Below are 15,782 nucleotides of genomic sequence, written 5' to 3'. Positions count from 1 at the left end.
CAGACATGTGGCAGAGCGAGGATTATAACATATCCTTCTGGCTCTCAGGCCGTAATCTCTCTCTATATGTATATATGTATCTATATCATCTATATCTATGTCTAGATATAGTTATAGATACAGATATACAAATAGATAGATCTATAGATAAATCTATGTTTGGTGCTTAAGGAAGTTGTCAAGCACCTCATTTAAAACATAGCCTAAAATGTATGTTCCATTTTTTCCAGAGAAATTAATGATACACCAGAGAGGGTGTTCTAGAAATTTAAGGGCAGGGAAACATTGGTCAGAGGTGAGTGGATTTTTTTTTTCTCCCAAATGTCTTCACTAAATCCAGAGGACACCCATTGTTGGGCAGGGACTGTCCCTATATGTTGCCAACTTGTGTTTCCCAAGCGCTTAGTACAGTGCTCTGCACACAGTAAGCGCTCAATAAATGATTGAATGAATGAATGAACACCCCTACTGCCAGGTGATTATCACTATGTGCCTAAAGGACAACTGCCACGTGCCTGGTGTCAGGGTGAATGAGGGAACAGGATGCATTAAGGCTGACTCCTCTATAGCAGTCTAGATACAACCTCAAATCTTCTCACTCCTAGTTTGTCAGGTAAAATGTTAGCTGGTAAATTGAAGTTTAAATGCAATCTGGTAAAATGATCAATCAAGGACTGAGCAATTAATTAAATAAGCATACATATCACTACATTATGTGGTTTAATGGTTTTGTCATGATTAGAAAATTCTACCTTTGGTTTCTCCATCATCCCAGAATAAATCTCCTGTTGCCAAACCATTTTCGTCTAATGCAATTATAAGTCCTAAGGGATTTCTACGGCTGCAAAAAAAGAGAGAAAAAAAAACAAAAACAAAATGAGTATTCAAACATCAAATCTATTTTCAGCATTAACAGATCCAAAAAATAAAGCTACCTCACAAAAATCTATGAATTTCACATTAATAATAATAATAATAATAATGGCATTTATTAAGTGCTTACTATGTGCAAAGCACTGTTCTAAGCACTGGGCAGGTTACAAGTTGATCAGCTTGTCCCACGTGGGGCTCACAGTCTTAATCCCCATTTTACAGGTGAGGTAACTGTGGTGCAGAGAAGTTAAGTGACTTGCCCAAAGTCACACAGCTACCAAGTGGTGGGGTGGGATTTGAACCCATGACCTCTGACTCCAAAGCCCCTGCTCTTTCCACTGAGCCACACTGCTTGTCTAATTGCATTGCATTTACTCACGTTGCATTTACTCTATTCATGGATGACCAAGGACATTTCTAAAATCAATTTTAGCTTTTCATAGGAGTTTATCTTTTCAACAACAAAGCAGTTATTCAAATCAGAAACTGCTTCTCTTTTTTTTTATATTGGTAAAGTGCTTATTATGTGCCAGACACATAGATATAAGTTAATCAGGTTGGCCACAATCCCTGTTTTACATGGGGCTCACAGTCTTAATCCCCATTTTAAGGATGAGGTAACCAAGGCATAGATAAATTTAGTGATTCGCCCAAGGTCACACAGCAGACAAGTGGGAGAGCTGGAAATAGAACCCAGGTCCTTCTGACTCTGAGGATGGGCTGCTTCTCCTAAGCGTAACTAAAATATGTAACATTTGGAAGAGTACAATATAGTTCCCTTATAGCTCTATAACAGATGTAAGTTACTTACCACATATGTGAAACAAATAAATCCAAATGATACATATTTTTGAAATGGAAAAAGAAAAATAAGGGCTGATAGTATTCATCCTTACCTTCACTAATTGGCAAGTCTGACGCACAAGAGTCAGAAAACTGTTGGTTTGCAATTTGTAGTGTCACAATATCATGCTGCATATGTATTGGCTCAAATCAATAAAATAATCCTAGTGGTCAATAACATCAAATAACTTGGGATATTATGTATGGCTAGAACCTCATCTTGTCAGTTTCAAATTATATATTCAGAAGCTTCAACTAGAATAATTGAATATTTTTGTTTAAAAAGGGTTCAAGCAAATTGCACCTGTCTATTTAAAATGAAATTATGCAGTGCTTCTCCTGACCCTGATGTCAGTTTGGGAGGGGTTTTTATTTGGGAGGGGGTGGGCATTAAGTTGAAAATCTTCTGTAACCTTTCATAGCAATTAAGAATTTATTTGTAGAGCAAATGCTAAGGTGTTTATCTCTGGGATTTTTGTTTACTTAATTTTATCATGAATTGATTTTATTTAATTTTCTCCCGAGAAATTAAGTTTGAAGCTATAAACTGACTGAGAATTTTGGAATAATATTCCCCTCCTTACCATCCCCTAACTTAATTTTTATGGCCCCATATAGGACAGTGCTTTAATCATTTACTTGTTGGAAACTGAAGAAATGTACTTCAGCAAAGGACTGGCATGTCATTCATTCACTCAGTCAGTCGTATTTTTCATTTTTCTTAGGCCTCGACAATTTCTCACTGTTCATACAACTTTTTAGCAAAAATGAATGTAATTAGCTAGCAGATAATTGATAGAAATGTTTTCAGATGATACATAGCAAGATGTGAAGTATCAAAGATCTGAAGCTAAAAAGCTTGATACTTTTCTCATCCCTTAAAACAAGCTCTCCTCTTACCACCCCATTACACTATTTAGAAATCTACCATTTTTAAAAGACTTCCAATTCGAATACAACAGTGCCAGGATCACATATAAAATCACCATTAAGAGCAATCTAACTAGAAATCTTAAACATTACCTGTAAGTTGTGGTAACATTTGGTTGCTGAGTGGGTAAAATGTAACCTCCCCTCAGATGTAATCCTATTTTGTCTTCTGGAAGGGACATTTTCACAAATTCTTTTTTCCATGGTACTTTTTCGCCCTATATTTGACATATACAAAAATGACAATTAATATGATGAATAATTATGATTATTAGGCCTTTGTTTTAGGTCTTTAGAGATAGGCTGCTGGATCAGGATCAGGGACTTGTGAGAGCCCACGTCGTCTTCCCCAGGATTTCCATGAAAGCACACTTAATTGAAGTAAGGAAAATGAATTTTATACTGTTTTTAATAGTACTTGTTGAGTCCTTACTATGTGACAAGCACTGTTTTAAGTGCTAGAGTAGATACAAGTTAATTAATCTGATTACAGCCCACATGGAGCTCATAGTCCAACGTAGGAGAGAAAATGGAGGGTGTTGGGTGGGATGGACCAGATTTTAAAAGTCTAAGGTCCTTTTTACTAATGAAATAGAACTTCACCCTCAGTAATGTCTTTTTTGAATAGGAAAAACACCTGTATGAAAGAAATAATACTGTAGTCTTTCAGGGTACTTCAATAAATTTCTCAGTCAAATGCTTTGATGAAAATTTGAACCTTCAACCTATCGATGGTAGCATAAAGCTAATCTAACTTAATTGTAATGATGGCATTTGTTATGCACTTACTATGTGCAAAGCACTGTTCTAAACACTGGGGAGGTTACAAGGTGATCAGGTTGTCCGGGGGGGCTCACAGTTTTAATCCCCATTTTGCAGATGAAGTAACTAAGGCACAGAGAAGTTAAGTGACTTGCCCAAAGTCACACAGCTGACAGTTGGAGGAGTCGGGATTTGAATCCATGACCTCTGACTCCAAAGCCTGAGCTCTTTTCACTGAGCCATGCTTTATGGATAGAGATTCTCCTGTGGGACAATTTCCTCTAAATTGAGCATTTTAGAGGTGGCTTAAACTGTTCATTCCCTTCCTCAAGTCTATGAATTCTCAGTTTTACACAGAGGGAGCAGGATTTGGTGGGAGAAGGAGAAGCAGATTAGGGTTTTCAGTGGGTCTTCACAGGGAGGCAGAGAAAAACTGCTAGGAAGGCTCTCCTAGGCCCCTTTTGCTGTCCCAGAAGGATCCATTCACCACCACCCCTCTTCCCCTGCCTCCCAGAAACCACTGCTAATTACTTCTCATTTTCCTGGATTTGGAATCCTGGTTCCCAAATTCTTCCCTCCCTTCAACCCATCCTATTCTGTCCTCCTCCTGACTTTCCCATCACTGTAGGAAGCACCACCATCCTTCCCGTCTCACAAGCCTATAGCTTTGGCATTATCTTTGACTCTTATCTCTCATTCAACCCACATAATCAATTGTCCCCAAACCCTGTCAGTCCCTCCTTCACATCGCTAAAATCTGTTCTTTTCTCCAATCCAAACTGCTATCATATTAATACACTCATTGTATTCCACCTGGATTACTGCATCAGCCTCCTTGCTGACCTCTCAACCTCCTGTCTCTCCCCATTTCAGTCCATATTTCATTCCACTGTTAGGATTCTCTTTCTCCAACAACGTTCAGGACATGTCAGCGTGGCTCAGTGGAAAGAGCACGGGCTTGGGAATCAGAGGGCATGGGTTTTAATCCCAGCTCCGCCGCTTGTCAACTGTGTGACTTTGGGCAAGTCACTCAAATTCTCTGGGCCTCATTTACCTCATCTGGAAAATGGGGATTAAGATTGTGAGCCCCACATGGGACAACCTGTTCACCTTGTATCCCCCCAGTGCTTAGAATAGTGCTTTGCACATAGTAAGTGCTTAACAAATACCATCATTATTATTATTATTATGTCACCCCCCCCCTCCTCAAAAATCTCCAGTGGTTGACTATCCTCCTTCATATCAAATAAAAACTCCTCACCATTGGCTTCAGAGCACTCCATCACCTTGCCCCCTCCTACGTCACCTCACTTCTCTCCTTATACAACCCAGACTGCACATTCACTCCTCTAGTGCTAACCTTCTCACTGGGCTGCAATCTCGCCTGTCTCACTGAAAGGTTAATCAATTTAAGATCTTCCCTATTACAGTCTAAGTGTGACCACCTGTTGGACTTTTGCTGTTGCCTTGAAGTGTTGGCTACACTCCCAGGCAAGAATAAAGTTAAAAGAATATCCTTGAGGCACTCCTGGGGATTGTGGCCACAAATCCTGGGGGTGGGGGGCCCAAGGACACTTAGAATACTGCAAAATGTTGATCAAGGGAGTGACTGTCTGGGGAACCTAGCCAGTTCTTTGGGCAGTCCTCCAGTATTATTATCACTTAAGGTCACACAACAATTTGGCAAAGAACTCTGGTATTTGGCTTAGTGCCTTCTTTGTCTAATTTTCAATATAAGTTCTATGTTAGTCCCTTACTCTTCAGAGTCTCACCCGTAGAGAAGATGTTCTGCTCAGGACTTTCCCGTTCGGGACTCTGGAAGCTGTAACCGGGACTCCCCAGACTTGAAACCAGATGTAGGTGCTCTCCTGAATTGGTGATGTATATCTTATCTACCATTCTTATCATTATCTTAGCTTTTATATGTATCTGTGCTTTTCTGTTCTATTTCCACCCTCAGTTATATTGTCCATGTATTCCTAATAAAATCTATGATTTGGCACACTGTGTATGAGTGAGTTCATTATTCTAGGCAATCCGAACCTCTAAAATGCTGCAGCTGCAAAAAGTATCTCCTTAATGATACACTCACCATCTCCCTCTGGCCCACATCCTGCCTCTGACATGGAACACCCTCCCTCCTCAAATCCAACAATTATTCTCCCTGCCTTCAAAGCCTTATTGAAGGCACTTCTCCAGGAGGTCTTCCCACACTAAGCCCTACTTTTCCTCATCTCTCACTCCCTTCTCTGTCACCCTGACTTGCTCCCCTTGTTAATAATAATAATGGCATTTATTAAGTGCTTACTATGTGCAAAGCACTGTTCTAAGCACTGGGGAGGTTACAAGATGATCAGGTTGTCCCATGGGGGGGCTCACAGTCTTCATCCCCGTTTTACAGATGAGGTAACTGAGGCACAGAGAAGTTAAGTGACTTGCCCAAAGTCACACAACTAATCTTTCCCCCTTCCAGACCCACAACACTTTTGTAAATATCTGTAATTTTATTTCTTTGTATTGATATCTGTCTCTCTTCCTCTAGCCTGTGAGCTCCTTGTGGGCGGGGAATGTGTTTGTTCATTGTTGTATTTTACTCTCCCAAGTGCTTAGTATAGTACTCTGCACAGAGTAAGCACTCAATAAATATGATTGAATGAATGAATGTGTATGTTCCCACCAAGGAAGAAATCTGCATGTTTTTTACGGGGATAAATGGGGAAGGGAGGGAACAGCTCTGGGGCAGATACAAAGTATGATAAGCCTTCTCTCTGATCTCCCATCCTCGTGTCTCTCTCCACTTCAATCCATACTTCATGCTGCTGCCCGGATTATCTTTGTCCAGAAACGCTCTGGACATATTACTCCCCTCCTCAAAAACCTCCAATGGCTACCGATCAATCTGCGCATCAGGCAGAAACTCCTCACCCTGGGCTTCAAGGCTCTCCATCACCTCGCCCCCTCCTACCTCACCTCCCTTCTCTCCTTCTACTGCCCAGCCCGCCCCCTCCGCTCCTCCACCACTAATCTCCTCACTGTACCTCGCTCTCGCCTGTCCCGCCATCGACCCCCGGCCCACGTCATCCCCCGGGCCTGGAATGCCCTCCCTCTGCCCATCCGCCAAGCTAGCTCTCTTCCTCCCTTCAAGGCCCTGCTGAGAGCTCACCTCCTCCAGGAGGCCTTCCCAGACTGAGCCCCTTCTTTCCTCTCCCCCTCGTCCCCCTCTCCATCCCCCCGTCTTACCTCCTTCCCTTCCCCACAGCACCTGTATATATGTATATATGGTTGTACATATTTATTACTCTATTTATTTATTTATTTATTTTACTTGTACATTTCTATCCTACGTATTTTATTTTGTTGGTATGTTTGGTTCTGTTCTCTGTCTCCCCCTTTTAGACTGTGAGCCCACTGTTGGGTAGGGACTGTCTCTATGTGATGCCAATTTGTACTTCCCAAGCGCTTAGTACAGTGCTCTGCACATAGTAAGCACTCAATAAATACGATTGATTGATTGATTGATTGATAAGAAGTTGTTGGTAGGAATCTGCTGAGCTGATAGTTTGGGGGAAAAGAAAGAACTGCATAATGAAATGCAACAAGAATACTAAACGCAAATAATCATCACTACATTAAAGGAAATTAATATTATTAGAATGAGCTAAGCATAAGCATATGTCTTATGCATACTGCTATTCAATGAGCATAGAAAGAAACATACATCACCGACTAATGAGATTGAAGAAATCTTATCTATGCTCCTTTTGATCACATGAAGACAAAGCAGCATTGTGAAAATGTAGTACTACTCAGTGTAATTAAATAGAGTTGAAAAGCCTAGTATGGCCTAGTGGAAAGAACACTGGCCTGGGAGTCAGAGGACCTGGTTTCTAATCCTAACTTTGCCAATCATTTTCTGAGTGACCTTGGGCAAATCACTTAACTTCTCTGTGCCTTAATTTCCTCAACTCAGATACAGATTCAAGCTAGTGAAATCCCTGAAATTAGAACAGACCTACAATGCCTGAACAAGAGACAATAATCTGAAGCTATCTCTAACTTGAAAACTGAACCATCAGGACTTGAACAAACTTCCTAAACTATCCAATATATTTCATGGAGACCTCAGGACAAAAAATAGATATGTGATTAATGTGCCATATTAAATATCCAAACAGTGGCCATGACAGTTACGACTGAGTAACAGGGAACATCAGCCCAGTATAATTTAGTTCTAACTGGTGAAACCTGGGAGAGTAAACTACCTCGAAAGAGCAAACTAAAAGTGGTAAACCTACTAAAATATAAGAGGATTTAGCTTATATAACATCTACCAGTCCCACACTCTCTCTCTCTCTCTCTCTCTCTCTCTCTCTCTCTCTCTCTCTCTCTCTCTCTCTCTCTCTCTCTCTTTCCTCTCTTTCTCATTCCTTTCTTTGTCTCCTCACTCTCGTTCTCTCCATTTACTTCTCCTTCTCCGTAAACCTCTTCCTCATTCCTGGCTGACAAAGATCTTGGGCTCTAGCTCACTGTGACTACTCAGTGAAGGTTGGTGACTACTTCCAAAAAAAAAAAAATGAAGGGAAGAAGAAAGTAATGGGGAGAAGAAAACAGCTGTGTAAACTGGCAATTTATAACAGCTGCATAATGGCCATATTGTTTCCTAATGTTGCCTGAGGATACTTACAGTTTCATAGTCATACCATACTGCATCAGGTATATAAGCGTTTACTTCAGTTGCACCCTGAAATGAAAGCAAAAATGTTTACATCGTGAATGCAAAACAAATCAGGATATTCAATTTCTCAAAATACTAAAATTGGCATAAAAATAATTTGAAGTAGTATTATTTGGAGTAGACAACTTTTTGGAAATATAAGTAAAGGTCAGTGTAGCACACTAATAATAATGACATTTATTAAGCACTTACTATGTGCAAAGCACTGTTCTAAGTGCTGGGGAGGTTACAAGGTGATCAGGTTGTCCCACGGGGGGCTCACAGTCTTAATACCCATTTTACAGATGAGGTAACTGAGGCACAGAGAAGTTAAGTGACTTGCTCAAAGTCACACAACTGACAATTGACTGTCAGGATTTGAAGCCATGACCTCTGACTCCAAAGCCCGTGCTCTTTCCAATGAGCCACGCTGCTTCATACTGTTTCTACGTATATAAAGTGGCACTCAGTTATGTCAACTCGTTTCCCTTCAAAATACTAAAATCGACATAAAGATTATTTGAAGGGAAATGAGGTGACATAACTGGGTGCTACATTATACACCTAGAGTGCGTTACATTGACCACTACTTATATTTCCAAAAGGTCATAGGCAGAGAAAAGAAGAGGCAGAGGCAGTCTAGTCTAGTGGAAGATATATGGGCATAGCAATCAAGAGACCTGAGCCAAAGGGTCCATGATAGGGGCATGATTTGCATAAGAGACATCGATTAGATTATGGATGTGCCCAGGAGCTTTATCTGATCTACTTCCTCCCATTTGCAGGGTTGAATTATGACCTGCTAATGAGATGCATCCCCCATAATTGACATCTGCCAGTCATATGCCCCAATCAGACAAGGGCAATGCCTCATCCACACTGTTCTAATAATAATAATGGCATTTGTTAAGTGCTTACTATTTGCAGGGTTGAATTACGACCTGCTAATGAGATGCATCCCCTATAATTGACATCTGCCAGTCATATGCCCAAATCAAACAAGGGCAATACTTCATCCACACTGTTCTAATAATAATAATAATAATCAATCAATCATATTTATTGAGCACTTACTGTGTGCAGAGCACTGTACTAAGCACTTGGGAAGTACAAGTTGGCAACATATAGATACAGTCCCTACCCAACAGTGGGCTCACAGTCTAGAATAATAATAATAATAATCATAATAATGGCATTTGTTAAGTGCTTACTATGTTCTAAGCACTGGGGAGGATACAAGGTGATCAGGTTGTCCGACATGGGGCTCACAGTCTTAATTCCCATTTTCCAGATGAGGCAACTGAGGCACAGAGAAGTTAAGTGACTTGCCCAAGTTCACACAGCTGGCAATTGGTCCACTCCCAGTCCTCTCCCAACCCCAAGGGCCCTGAAGGCACCATCTCCTATCACACACTTCCCAGCTCTTCTCCCAACCCCTGCAGCCCATCATATGACATAATCCACACACATCACAGGTGCCCACTGGAGGAGAGGATGAGTCAGAGACTGTATCACAGGGCTGCCCCAGGGAGAAGGAGGAGGGAGGGAGACTGTATATTTTTTTTTTTCTTTCTACTTTCTCCTCTCAATCTTGGCATCTCCAGATTGTGACTTTAGTAATGGGAGTTCTGGTGGCAGCAGAAGGATTGTTTCCTGTGACTGACTTTCAGACCCATGAGGGGAAAGCAGGAAGGACCTGGGGGTAGACCTGAAGCATCCCATGAGGAGTATAGATGATGTTGTATTGCCGCATACGCAACCAGAGAGTCGCATGAATATCATAAATGTCAAAAATCTGAGCCTGTGCAGGTGCATATTGAGGTAAAACAAAAACTTCCTTGCAGTAGGGGGATTTGAAACTCATTTCATATCACATGGAAAGAATGGAAGGAAGGGTGAGTGGAGAAAGGGTGGGAAAGAGCACTTAAAAATACTTGAATGATGTTCTTCTCCCTTTGTCAATTACAGAAAAAATAATAGGAAGCTGCCCTCCCCTGTCTTTCATGTGATATGTCTTTCACATCCCTCTGAAGTATGAATTGGTCAACTGTTTTCATTGAGTTCCCACTATGTGCTGAGTATCTCAGGTGCTGGATAGGTGACTAAAAATTGCATTGTCCCAATGTATGATTCATAAGCTCCACCACTTGGCAGCTGTGTGACTTTGGGCAAGTCACTTAACTTCTCTGTGCCTCAGTTCCCTCATCTGCAAAATGGGGATTAAGACTGTGAGCCCCACGTGGGACAACCTGATCACCTTGTAAACTCCCCAGCGTTTAGAACAGTGCTTTGCACATAGTAAGCGCTTAATAAAATGCCATTATTATTATTATAATCAGTATGAATTAAAGTAGTCCTTTTTCATTCATTCATTCAGTTCTATTTACTGAGTGCTTACTGTGGGCAAAGCACTGAACTAAGCATTTTGAAGAGTACAACAACAAGCAGACACATTCCCTGCCCACAACAAGCTCACACTTTAGATCTGTTCATTATTCTGACCATCATCTCTCATGCTTGAACTTGTTTTCTATTTTAAAAGAACTTTGGTTTCTACAAATAGAATTGTTCCTACATGGTACTAAAAAATTATAGATTGCTTTCATTTAAACATAAAAAGTTGTCTTTGATACAACCTTATTTTAATCATAAAGACTAGTCACCGTGTGACCATGAGCAAGTCACAAAGGCTTTGTGCCTCAGCCTGTTTCTATGGAATGGAGAGCAATATCTGTGTTTGAACTTGTTTTGTTTGATTTCTGAGAATTAGATTCCTATTTAATTCTTTAAAAATGTCATATGAATGAATTCAACATATAGGGTAAGTTTCAAAGTTATCTCAGTATATAAATAGGGTGTTGAGAAACTTTTATATTATGAACGTATTTATCATGTCATTTCTGTAAAAAAAAACAAAACCCACTGAGGAATAAAGGAGAGAGAAGTTTGGACAGGAATCCCTTCCTTTGGCCTTTTCCCCTCTCCAGTCCATACTTCACTGTGCAGCCATTTCATTTTTCTAGAATATTATTTTGTGCACATTTTCCCACTTCTCAAAATCCTCCTGGTTGTCCATCTCTGCATTAAACAGAAACTCCTGAAGCCTTCCCTGCTTCTCCCGCAATGCCCATGGGTGGTGGCGGCCCTGTTTTTGCCTGTCAAAATCTGCAGGTGCCAGGATAGATAGAAGAAAGCCACAAGAAAAAACAAAGCCTCTGTGACTTCTAAGTGCTTAGTAAAGTGCTAAGCACTTATTACAGTGCTTTGCACACTGTAATCATTCAATAAATACGATTGAATAAGAATGTCTGTTCTTAGCTGGGTTGCCCGGGAATGGGATAGACTGTGAGCCTCACGGCGGACAACCTGATTCAATCATATTTATTGAACGCTTACTGTGTGCAGAGCACTGTACTAAGTGCTTGGGAAGTACAAGTTGGCAACATATAGAGATGGTCCCTACCCAGCAGCGGGTTCACAGTCTAAAAGGGGGAGACAGACAACAAAGCAAAATGTATTAACAAAATAAAATGAGTAGAAAAATATGTACAAGTAAAATAGAGTAATAAATATGTACAAACATATATACATACATACAGGTGCTGTGGGGAGAGGAAGGAGGTAAGGCGGGGGTATGGGGAGGGGGAGGAGGGGGAGAGAAAAGAGGGGGCTCAGTCTGGGAAGGCCTCCTGGAGGAGGTGAGCTCTCAGTAGGGCTTTGAAGGGAGGAAGAGAGCTAGTTTGGCGGATGTGTGGAGGGAGGGCATTCCAGGCCAGGGGGAGGACGTGGGCCGGGGGTCGACAGCGGGACAGGCGAGAACGAGGCACGGTGAGGAGGTTAGTGGCAGAAGAGCGGAGGGTGCGGACTGGGCTGGAGAAGGAGAGAAGGGAGGTGAGGTAGGAGGGGGCGAGGTGATGGACAGCCTTGAAGCCAAGAGTGAGGAGTTTTTGCCTGATGCGTACCTGATCTCCTTGCATCCCCGCAGGGCTTAGAACAGTGCTTTGCACACAGTTAAATGCTTAACAAATGCCATTATTATTATTATTATTATTATTGTAAAGAAGCAGATCCAGAAGGGGTACATATCAGGATATCCCAGGTTCCATCTTGCCCAACTCTTCAGGTTTGGTCTACTCTGATCCCAAACATGGGAATCAGAGATGCAGAGAGGCCTCTGGTGGAAGGAAGAGAACTGGGCTCACACATGTCCCAGCCTCTATTTTGCCCAGCTGCTTGGCTCCTGTGTGTTCTCAGGCCACACCTTATGGGGAAGGTTAGAGAGGCTACTGCGAGGCTGCTTTGAGAGGGGGATGAATGTGGGAGGAGCGGGATTGAGGAAAGTCCTACCCCCTGCTCTTCCCTGGCACCTTGTCACTAGGCAGGTGACTATGTAACTTAAACCATCAAGGCCCTCAAAAAGCAGCTGAGGTAACTCACTCCCTTGTTGGGTCTTCTTGAAAGACTTCACCTGAACTAATCCTTCTTGGAAGTCCGCCAACACCTCAAATTTAATACGTTCTAAACATAGCTCTCCAGGTTCCCAAATAAGCCCTGTCTTGCTCCTAACTTTCCCATCGCAGTAGAAAACACCACCATCCTCCCTGCCTCACAAGCTTGTAAACTTGCCATTATCCTTGACCCATTTCTCTCATTCAACCCACATATTTAATCTGGCACCAAATCCTGCCTCTATCTCCACAGCTTTTTCTAGAATACACCCTTTCCTCACTATGCAAACTGCTACCGCACTGATCAAAACAGTTCAGCACTTTGATAATCACCCCTACTCCAGCCCCAAAGCACTTACGTACATAGCCATCTGTAATTTATTTTGATGTCTGTCTCCCTCACAATCCTGGAAATTCTTGTGGGTGGATATTATCTATACATACCCATTTTGTATTGCATTATTATAGTTATTATTATTATGGTATTTATTAACTGCTTACTATGTGCCAAGCACTTATTCTAAGCCCTGGAGAAGTTACAAGATATTCATCTTGGCTACAGTCCTTGTCCCACATAGGGCTCACAGTCTAAGTAGAGGGAGTAGGATTTATTCCCCACTTTACAGAAGAGGAAGCTGAGGCACAGAGAAGTGAAGTGAGTTGCCCAAGGTCACACAGCAGACAAGTGGCAGAGCTGGGAATGAATCCAGGTCTTCTGATTCCCAGGCTTGTTCTCTTTCCACTAGACATACTGCTTCTCAAGAGCTGAGTACGGTGTTCTACACACAGTATGTGCTGAATAAATACCACTGACTGATTATCATATCTTCATTGACTATTTCATCTGTCTCCTCATTGAACTCCCTGCCTCCGGGCTCTCCCCACTCCAGTCCATATTTAACTTTGCTGCTGTTATGCCTTTTTTCTAAATAAATCTTCAGTCGGTATCTCCCCGCTCTTGTAAAACCTCCTTCAACTTCCATACAATAATAAAAATAATAATGATGGCATTCATTCATTCTTTCATTCATTCAATCATATTTATTGAGCGCTTACTGTGTGCAGAGCACTATACTAAGCACTTGGGAAGTACCAGTTGGCAACATGTAGAGGCGGTCCCTACCCAACAGCGGGCTCACAGTATAGAAGGGGCATTTGTTAAGTGCGTACTGTGTCCAAAGCACTGTACTAAGCACTGGGGTAGGAACAAGGTAATCAGGTTGTCTGAACATGGGGCTCACAGTTTTAATCCCCATTTTACAGATGAGGTAACCGAGGCACAGAGAAGTGAAGTGACTTGCCCGAAGTCACACAGCTGGTAATCAATCAATCAATCAATCGTATTTATTGAGCGCTTACTATGTGCAGAGCACTGTACTAAGCGCTTGGGAAGTACAGATTGGCATCACATAGAGACAGTCCCTACCCGATAGTGGGCTCACAGTCTAAAAGGGGGAGACAGAGAACAGAACCAAACATACCAACAAAATAAAATAAGTAGGATAGAAATGTACAAGTAAAATAAATAAATAAATAAATAAACAGAGTAATAAATATGTACAACCATATATACATATATACAGGTGCTGTGGGGAGGGGAAGGCGGTAAGGCGGGGGGATGGAGGGGGGAGAGGGAGAGGAAGGAGGGGCTCAGTCTGGGAAAGCCTCCTGGAGGAGGTGAGCTCTCAGCAGGGCCTTGAAGGGAGGAAGAGAGCTAGCTTGGCGGATGGGCAGAGGGAGGGCATTCCAGGCCCGGGGGATGATGTGGGCCGGGGGTCGATGGCGGGACAGGCGAGAGCGAGGTACAGTGAGGAGATTAGTGGTGGAGGAGCGGAGGGTGCGGGCTGGGCAGTAGAAGGAGAGAAGGGAGGTGAGGTAGGAGGGGGCGAGGTGATGGAGAGCCTTGAAGCCCAGGGTGAGGAGTTTCTGCCTGATGCGCAGATTGATCGGTAGCCACTGGAGATTTTTGAGGAGGGGAGTGATATGTCCAGAGCGTTTCTGGACAAAGATAATCCGGGCAGCAGCATGAAGTATGGATTGAAGTGGAGAGAGACACGAGGATGGGAGATCAGAGAGAAGGCTAGTGCAGTAGTCCAGACGGGATAGGATGAGAGCTTGAATTAGCAGCGTAGCAGTTTGGATGGAGAGGAAAGGGCGGATCTTGGCAATGTTGCGGAGCTGAGACCGGCAGGTTTTGGTGACGGCTTGGATGTGAGGGGTGAATGAGAGAGCGGAGTCGAGGATGACACCAAGGTTGCGGGCTTGTGAGACGGGAAGGATGGTAGTGCCGTCAACAGAGATGGGAAAGTCAGGGAGAGGACAAGGTTTGGGAGGGAAGACAAGGAGCTCAGTCTTCGACATGTTGAGCTTTAGGTGGCGGGCGGACATCCAGATGGAGATGTCCTGAAGGCAGGAGGAGATGCGAGCCTGGAGGGAGGGGGAGAGAGCAGGGGCAGAGATGTAGATCTGGGTGTCATCAGCGTAGAGGTGATAGTTGAAGCCGTGGGAGCGAATGAGGTCACCAAGGGAGTGAGTGTAGATTGAGAACAGAAGGGGACCAAGCACTGAACCTTGGGGAACTCCCACAGTAAGAGGATGGGAGGGGGAGGAGGAGCCTGCAAAAGAGACTGAGAAAGAACGACCGGAGAGATAAGAGGAGAACCAGGAGAGGACGGAGTCTGTGAAGCCAAGGTCAGATAACGTGTTGAGGAGAAGGGGGTGGTCCACAGTGTCAAAGGCAGCTGAGAGGTCGAGGAGGATTAGGACAGAGTATGAGCCGTTGGATTTGGCAAGCAGGAGGTCATTGGTGACCTTTGAGAGCGCAGTTTCCGTGGAATGAAGGGGACGGAAGCCAGACTGGAGGGGGTCGAGGAGAGAGTTGTTGTTGAGGAATTCTAGGCAGCGCGTGTAGACAACTCGTTCAAGGAGTTTGGAAAGGAATGGTAGGAGGGATATGGGACGATAACTAGAAGGTGAGGTGGGGTCAAGAGAGGGTTTTTTTAGGATGGGAGAGACATGGGCATGTTTGAAGGCAGAGGGGAAGGAACCAGTGGAGAGTGAGCGGTTGAAGATGGAAGATGGTAAGTGGCGGGAGCTGGGATTAGAACCCACTACCTCTGATTCCCAAGCCCGTGCTCTTTCCACTAAGCCAAGTTGCTCTTTGCCATCGACTTTAAGTCACTCAATCAACTCTCACCTTCTTATCTCACCTC

At 43.0% G+C, this 15,782-nt stretch overlaps 1 protein-coding gene across 1 annotated transcript in view; it reads right to left on the bottom strand.

The window, feature by feature from the left end:
* SI (sucrase-isomaltase) overlaps positions 1–15,782 on the bottom strand; it is an 83,623-nt gene that overhangs the window by 13,598 nt on the left and 54,243 nt on the right. The window contains exons 19-21 of the mRNA XM_038744099.1: positions 8,093–8,149; positions 2,740–2,864; positions 753–841 (exon numbers count right to left, since the gene is read on the bottom strand). Of these exons, the coding sequence (XP_038600027.1) occupies positions 753–841; positions 2,740–2,864; positions 8,093–8,149 (271 nt within the window). The remainder of the gene's footprint in view (positions 1–752; positions 842–2,739; positions 2,865–8,092; positions 8,150–15,782) is intronic.

Source organism: Tachyglossus aculeatus, chromosome 1 (assembly GCF_015852505.1).
Source record: "Tachyglossus aculeatus isolate mTacAcu1 chromosome 1, mTacAcu1.pri, whole genome shotgun sequence".
NCBI lineage: Eukaryota > Metazoa > Chordata > Mammalia > Monotremata > Tachyglossidae > Tachyglossus > Tachyglossus aculeatus.
The sequence above is the reverse complement of the archived record's forward strand: the minus strand, read 5'-3'. Positions and strand labels throughout refer to the sequence as shown.